This window comes from Entamoeba dispar, genomic scaffold (genome assembly GCF_000209125.1).
Source record: "Entamoeba dispar SAW760 scf_1105229459019 genomic scaffold, whole genome shotgun sequence".
NCBI classification, from domain to species: Eukaryota; Evosea; order Mastigamoebida; family Endamoebidae; genus Entamoeba; species Entamoeba dispar.
The window spans coordinates 9892-17514 of NW_001853483.1; the positions used below are offsets into that span (position 1 = coordinate 9892).

The window sequence follows — 7623 nt, forward strand, 5'->3', positions numbered from 1 at the left end:
ACTTTATATTTCCTGGTTTGTTTTCTTTATGTTCATATTTTATTTTATCAATACTTAGCTCATTTAGGATGTCAATGACTGTTTTAGAAAGAGTGTAAATAAAATCCTTTCTCCTCCAATTTATCGAGATATATTTTCTAACAAAAGACAATCAGTATATTTTACTAGGTATAAACCAAAACAAAAACAAGGAAAAATTAAAACATTTAATATTGGAAGTTATGCAAATAAGCTACCAGATCAAAATTAAATCAATACCTTTACTTATTTTATTAAATAACTCTATTTTAGCTCAGTTCCTTTAGCTATGTTAAAATAATTAATTTTAATACCTTGTTTTGTTTTTATTATTTATGTATAATTCTATAGTTAAACAACTCTTTTTTTTATTAATATTATTAACTCTAATAATTTTTGTTTGATTATAATATCAAACTTATGACTTGACATTATTTTAGTTATTATGATTACTTGTTTTTATTTGTTCTTATAAGCTATATTTTATAATATTTCTTTTGTCTTCTTCTCTTTAGTTAACCTCTTTATTATTACTTTATTCTTTTATCCTTTTTATGTTTGATTTTGTTCATTATATGTGTGTAGTTATTTGTGTATTTTATTACTAATTTATTATATTATTTATTCAACCTACACACTGAGTAGATTCTATTGTTATTTGATACCAACCAGGTGTTAACTCATTATTTATTGTTTATTTTTATTGTTATGATAATACCTTAATTAATGATGATCAAATTGTTACAGTTCATTTTCACTTTATTTCTTTTAATATTTGAATTACTGCGAAAGACATTTCTTAACATAATTGAATAAAATGATAATTAGTATTGAGTCTTCATTTCTTATTATCATTATCTTTTCGATTAGTTTATCAATATCTGTATTCTTAAAATAAAACAATTCTATACTATTTCTTATTCTGTAAAAGAAAGAACCAATTTATTTATTGGAAATAAAATTGAGTTTTTTATTAAATAACTAACCACTAGAGTTATGTCCTGGTCTCTTTTTTTCAATAAAATGGTTATTTCTGTTTTCTTCTCCTATCCAGTGGTCATCCATCCTTTTGCATCTACTGCAACTCTTGCTTTATTACCACAATCCACCCATATTTCTCTTCTTATTTCATGGTAAAGTCAATGAACAGCACCACTGAGAATGGTTTCAGTCACAATAATGTTGAATTGATTTAGTAATACACCCACCAACAGGGTCGTTAGACATTAACTATGAGATTACTTATTCAGATTTTTGTTTTTGGATTAATTATGTATTCCAAAAAAATTCTTTTTTCTTCTTTTGAAAAGAAATTATAAATTAAATCTTTCATTGAAAAATAATAAAATGAGTTATTTATTGATACTTTATTTCACATTTATATTCTAGTGTTGTAAACCTAAGAAGAGTTGTTGCTTTATTATTGTTAAATACATAGCCTTACTTAAAATAAATCGAGTGTTATTTGAATATAACCAACTCAGCTAAAACTTTGAGGATTTCAAAATTGAATTGAACTGGGGAAATAGAATATAGTATTGAAGTATGAATTAGTAATTATAATATAATAAATATAAATAGTAACGATGTTATAATGATAATCTCTTAATTAATATAAAAATTGTAACAGTTATTTTCATTCTTTTCATTATTATTTGTTAATATATTATTTAATTTCTATGTGTCTTCAATCAACAATTACAATATAAGAAGTAAAATTAAGAATGAGATAAGATAATATTTGAAAATATAATTATTCATTATTTTATTGTATTTGTGTATTTGTATTGTTTTATTATATTTATTTCTTATTCTTTTATTTTGTTATTTTTATTTTGAATGATATTGAAATATTTTATTTGATTTTATTATTGTTAATTCTATTCATTCTCTTTTCATCTTTCGTTAAATTAGTATTTGATTTACATTTCAAATTGCATAATATTTAGATTCTTCATTTATTTAAACATTCAGTATTGATTTATTTAATTGTTGTAATGAAGAATCAAATAAGATTTTATTTAAAATGAAGAATGGTCAATCACCAATTTGATGAATGAATTAAGTTTGAATCAAATGGTATTGTCATTGATAATTATATAACACAATGAATATATTGAATAATGTTAAAAGAGAAGAAGATGAATGAATGAATGAATTGAATGAAAAAATAAAGAAATAAATGAAATATTAATTCTTATTTATCAATCATCTATTTTATACAATTCTAATATCAAACAAGATTCATTAATTAAATCAAATGAAATATCAACACTTCATAATTGAATCAATTAAAAGAATATGAACAACAAATAATATTACAAATGTGAATATATCAAATAAAAACTATTTGATTACCAATAATTTGTAATACACAACATCAAACTATATATATAAATTAAATAAAATATTAACAAATAACAATGAACAAAATGAAAATAACAATTTACAACATTTATATTAATTAAGAGATTGTCATTATAACGTCGTTATTATTTATATTTATTATATTATAATTACTAATTCATACTTCATACTACATTCTCGTTCTCTTCCTATAATACTTATTATTATTTTCAAAGATGTCTTCCTTCCAGTTACAATTTATTCCCATATTGTGTTTCATGGAAATTGTGTAAATATAAAGATACTTATTAGTATTTTTTGTTACAAACAAATGGATATCCTCAAAGATGTAATGAAAAGAAGAGTAAAATTTGAATGAAAATCAGATTTAAAAAAGGGAAATTTAAATTAAAAAACAAATGCAAAGATTAAAGATGAACATAATTAGGTATCACAAAAAAGATAATACTAACTCAAACCAATTATTTTGTTAAAGGATTTTATATCAAGATTAAGTTTATTTCAAAAAGAATTAGACAAATAATAACATCATAAAGAAAAAACATAGATAATGAAAAATAAAAAATCAAGTTCAGCTCAATTAATTGCAAATGTAGACATTAGCATTTTCTTCAGCTTGAACACCATCTCTCATGAAAAGAACTTTAATTTTCACAACTACTGGTTTGTCAGTAACCATTCTTGTGAGAATTAAATCTTGAGTAACTTGATCAGTAGATAATGGTTGAAGAATACTATCAGTTGGACTCATAAGTTGTAACTCAATCCATTTAGGTACTGCAACTTTCATAGAAAAATTTGTTAATTGAGAATTAGAAGTATTAGTGAAAGTGGCATGAACAAGATATTTAGGTTCTTCTGATTTAATATTGAATTTAACAATTACTCCATTATTATTTAATGCTTGAATAATAAGATTATTTGTATTATTCACTGGTTGTTGTTGTTGTAATGAAAGATCAGTTTGTTGAATTGGGAGAGTAGATGAAGTTGGTTGAAGTAAGTTATTTAAATTAGTTGATGATTGAGTTGAAGGAGTAGTAGTATTAGGAATATTAATAGTGGTATTAGGAGTAAGATTAGTAGGTAATGGTCCAGTGAGTAAATCTAACAAATTAGTAGATTGTTGTTGTTGTGAAGAAGAAGAAGAAGGAGATGATTTAACAGGGGATGAAGAAATACCAAGAATATCTAATAAATCATCTTTTTTAGGTTCATCTTTTTTAGGTTCATCTTTTTTGAATGATTGATTAGGTTGAGGATGTGAAATAAGAGAAGTTTCTTTTAAAGATTCAGATGTAACAGTTGGAAGAGATTGAGTTGGTATAGTAGATTGAGAAATTTGATTTGAATGAGTTTCTTGATGAAGATTTTCAGGGATTGGCATTCTATTAACAGCATCTAATCTTAAATCATCATAAGAAAAGAATTGACTAAATTCAATTGCACGTTGTTGTAATTCAACATCAATATTTGTTTTATAAATATTAATAAATTCTTGAATTCTTTGATTAAATTGAGAAGGAATACGAGTAGATAATTTAGTTAAAGCAATAAGAATTTCACCTTTAATTGTAGAATCAGAAAAACCAGATCCATCAATAGAAATAATTAAATCAAGCATTATACTTGGTTGTATACCAATAAATTGTCCTTCTTGAATAGCTAATAAATCTCCATATTCTCCAATAGCCCAAACAGCAACTTTATTTAAAGCTAATTTACTAACATCTTTTTTTAATGCTTCAAATAATTTATGAACAGCATAACTTTGTAATTCAATATTTTGTTGAATTAATAATATAAAATTCCATGTAACTTCTTCTGGAACAATATCACCAGCAAGAGTAATTGTTTCTAACATTGAATCAAATTTCCATTTTATATCTGGTCCAAATTTATCAATTAACCAACATATTTTAATTACAACATCTTGTTTAAATTGAATATCTGATAATTGAAGGAATGAAAGAAGTTCTTTTACTAATCCAACAACATTTGATTCATTAACTAATGAATATACTAAATCTAATGCTCTTTTACGAATAGCATGATCTCTATCTTTTAAACATTCAACAATAATACTTTTATGTTTTTGAATAGAAGTACCTGCAAATTCAAGAAGATATTGAAGATATTCTAATGAAACATATTTAAAATTAGAATCTTTTCCATTAAGTAATTTAATAAGAACATCAACCGCATTATGAAGTAATGTTTCATCTGCTTCAATACTTAAAATTGTTTTAACTGTTTCAAATAAAATACCATTTCCTACATTTCTACTATTAGAAGTATTTGCAATAACAAAGTTAAGAATTGAATACATTAATGATGAATTAGCTTTATCATTATGTCCAAGAATACCTAATAATTGAATTAATTTTGTTTGAAGGAATGGATGTGTAATTCCACTAACATCATAATCAGGAATAAATGATGAATGAACAAGTAATTTTAAGTTATTTAATAAATTAGGAATTAATTTTCTAAATTCTCCAATTGCATTAGGTAAATATTTACATAATTCAATTGCAAGTGTTACACCTGATAATTGTAATGAAAGTTGTCTTTCTACTAAAAGAGCTTTAGTTTTTTGAATATAAATATCTGAATAATTAGGACATTTACGAATAATACGAACAGCAGCTGCTGCTGATTTTTTTTTAATATAATTAATTGGTGATGACATTAATTTTTCTACTTCTGATGCAACATCTTGAGCAATACCTTCACTACCAATATTTGATATTGTTGTTAATGAAAGTCCAACAATAAATTGATTTTGTGATAATAAATCATTATGTAAATGATTTGTAACAAGTGTTAATACTTCTTGTGTTTCATCTAATAATAACATTAATGCTAAATATCCAATTCTTTTATCTGAATAATGATGTGATGAAATTAATGCTAAACATTCCATTTGTCCATATTGTGTTGGATATCCTAATAATTGAATATAAATTAATTTAGCAACATTTCTATGTCTTATTGTTAAATTATTTGTTGACATTGATGATCGAATAATTGCACATTCTTTAGTAATAATTTCTCTTTCTTCTGCAGCTGTTTTAGCACTACGAACACTAAGAATTAATTCTCTTAATTTTGCCATTTCTTTTACAATTTTTTTGTTCTTCTTTATTTTTTTTTTGTTTTTTTCTTTTTTTTTCTATTTTATTCTTTATTTTCAAATCTTCATAAAAATAAAAAAATTTTTGAGGTATAATCTTATTATTAAATTATAAGATTTCTTTCTTAACTTGGTAAATATTTTGATTTATAGGAAACAAACCAGCCAAATCTGTTCTTACAATAAAAGAAAATAATTGAAAAACATGCTGAAAAGAAAAATATTAAATCTGAGAATGATGTATATGTATTATAATCAATATCTTGAAAAATATTATAAATAACTGAATGTGATGAAGCAATAAGATTAGATCTTGACATAATGATAAATGATAATGAATATATTGTTAAAAAATAACATATAACAACAATAATACTTCCTTTTACTCGTTTTGAACTTAAATTATTACATGATATTATAATTTTAATAGTTTTAGATAATAATCCTTTAATACCTGTAATAACTAATATTCCTACCATACCAAATGATAATATTTGTGCTATACTATCCCAATTTATTTCAATATGAATAAATTTTGTAATAATAAACAATGTTTTTGTAATCCAACTTGATCCATCTGAATGAGTTAATCCAATAATATGAATAATACAATTAATTAATTTATATATACAATAAATAATCATTATTCCACCATATGTTTTATTGTATATTCCAATAACTCCTTTCTTTTTTTTATTTGCTCTTTGACTTTCACACATAATAACATATTCTTTGTAAATCATTTGATATAATTCACTTCTTGTTTCTCCTCGTTTTTCCATAAATTTAAGTTCTGCATATTTTGTTTTAATTTGTTCATCACTATATTTTTTATGGAATGGGTCAAGATGTTTCATAGGTAATTGAATCGAAGAATATCCTGATAATATTGCTGAGATAAAAATTCCAATAATTGCCAATTTTTCTAATAACCCATATAAACTAAATACTCCTCGTTCAGTATGAATTAATGAACTTATAATAATTATCACTATTACATGGAGTATTAATCCAATCATACTCCATTTTTTTAATCCATAATGATGAAGAAAACAATATGGATATATTACAATTAATAAAACAACTATAAAAATGATAGTAATAATAAATATTATCATTCTCAATCCTGCAAATTCTTCAGTAATTACATCAATTATTAATGATAAATAAAGACTACATAATACTGGTATTGTTAAATAAACACTTAATGCAGATTCTTTACTATACATTTTTATGTGTTTTTGTTTAATAAAAAATAATCCAATAAATAAGATGAAAAGAAATAGTGATACACTAAGTATCATTAATAATTCTAAGATTATCTTTTTGAGATTATTATTGATACTAAATCATTTTCAATTCTTTATTATGAAACACTTCATTTATCATTTCATAATATTTTTTTTATCATTTTTCATTAAACTCAATACCATTGTATTATGACTATCCATTCATAATTTATATTGTAAATTATCAAAAAGAACTAAAAAAAAAATGGTTGTTATAATGAAAGTTGTTGTGGCATGTGACTCATTTAAAGGAAGTATCAGTTCAAAAGAAATCAATGAATGTATTAAACAATCAATAAATAGTATTCATCCAAATTATTTAATCAAAACGTTTGAATTAGGAGATGGTGGAGAAGGAACAATGGAGAGTATTATAAGAAAATTCAATGGAAAACGAATACAAAAGATTGTTCATGGACCATTAATGGAAAAGATAAAAAGTGAATATGGAATAATCAATGAAAATATTGCAATAATTGAAATGGCAAGTTGTAGTGGATTAACACTTATTCCAAAAGAATTAAGAAATCCTCTCAAAACAACTACATTTGGTGTTGGAGAACTAATATATGATGCTGTAATTAATAAAAAAGTAAAGAAAATTATTGTTGGGATTGGAGGAAGTGGAACAAATGATGGAGGAATAGGTATGTTAGAAGCACTTGGATTTCAATTTAAAGACTCTAAGAATAGAATACTTGGTGTTGGAGGTGAAGTCTTAAATCAAATAGAATCTATAGATTCTAGTTGTGTTTCTAAAGAGATATTAAATATACCTATAATAGTTGCATGTGATGTAAATAATCCATTTTT

General features: G+C 23.3%; 4 protein-coding genes across 4 annotated transcripts in view, besides 15 other annotated features; 2 read left to right on the forward strand and 2 right to left on the reverse strand.

Moving 5' to 3' along the window:
- EDI_324090 (uncharacterized protein) overlaps positions 1-250 on the forward strand; it is a gene marked incomplete at both ends in the record, with an annotated part of 1075 nt that extends 825 nt beyond the window's left edge. The window contains 2 exons of the mRNA XM_001733236.1: positions 1-15; positions 68-250. The exon at positions 1-15 is cut by the window's left edge and continues 825 nt beyond it. Coding sequence (XP_001733288.1) covers positions 1-15; positions 68-250 — 198 coding nt within the window. The remainder of the gene's footprint in view (positions 16-67) is intronic.
- Positions 251-310: 60 nt separating this feature from the next.
- Positions 311-331: a sequence feature (AT_rich).
- Positions 332-380: 49 nt separating this feature from the next.
- Positions 381-431: a sequence feature (AT_rich).
- Positions 432-467: 36 nt separating this feature from the next.
- Positions 468-637: a microsatellite.
- Positions 542-646: a microsatellite.
- Positions 647-1572: 926 nt separating this feature from the next.
- Positions 1573-1598: a sequence feature (AT_rich).
- A 67-nt stretch (positions 1599-1665) lies between these two features.
- Positions 1666-1695: a sequence feature (AT_rich).
- An 83-nt stretch (positions 1696-1778) lies between these two features.
- Positions 1779-1914: a microsatellite.
- Positions 1915-2159: 245 nt separating this feature from the next.
- Positions 2160-2205: a microsatellite.
- A 199-nt stretch (positions 2206-2404) lies between these two features.
- Positions 2405-2432: a sequence feature (AT_rich).
- A 75-nt stretch (positions 2433-2507) lies between these two features.
- Positions 2508-2537: a sequence feature (AT_rich).
- Positions 2538-2965: 428 nt separating this feature from the next.
- Positions 2966-5503, reverse strand: EDI_324200 (AP-1 complex subunit gamma-1, putative; the record flags this gene model as incomplete). The annotated part of the gene is made up of 1 exon (XM_001735295.1): positions 2966-5503. One exon carries the CDS (start codon positions 5501-5503, stop codon positions 2966-2968), a length of 2538 nt encoding a protein of 845 aa, XP_001735347.1.
- Positions 3413-3471: a microsatellite.
- Positions 3854-3882: a sequence feature (AT_rich).
- Positions 5044-5066: a sequence feature (AT_rich).
- Positions 5504-5514: 11 nt separating the features above from the next.
- Positions 5515-5579: a microsatellite.
- A 67-nt stretch (positions 5580-5646) lies between these two features.
- EDI_324210 (uncharacterized protein) lies at positions 5647-6750 on the reverse strand (the record flags this gene model as incomplete). Its single annotated transcript, XM_001735296.1, has 1 exon — positions 5647-6750. One exon carries the CDS (start codon positions 6748-6750, stop codon positions 5647-5649), a length of 1104 nt encoding a protein of 367 aa, XP_001735348.1.
- Positions 6115-6162: a sequence feature (AT_rich).
- A 265-nt stretch (positions 6751-7015) lies between the features above and the next one.
- The window catches only part of EDI_324220 (glycerate kinase, putative), a gene marked incomplete at both ends in the record, with an annotated part of 723 nt that continues 115 nt past the window's right edge, over positions 7016-7623 (forward strand). The window contains one exon of the mRNA XM_001733237.1: positions 7016-7623. This exon is cut by the window's right edge and continues 115 nt beyond it. Coding sequence (XP_001733289.1) covers positions 7016-7623 — 608 coding nt within the window.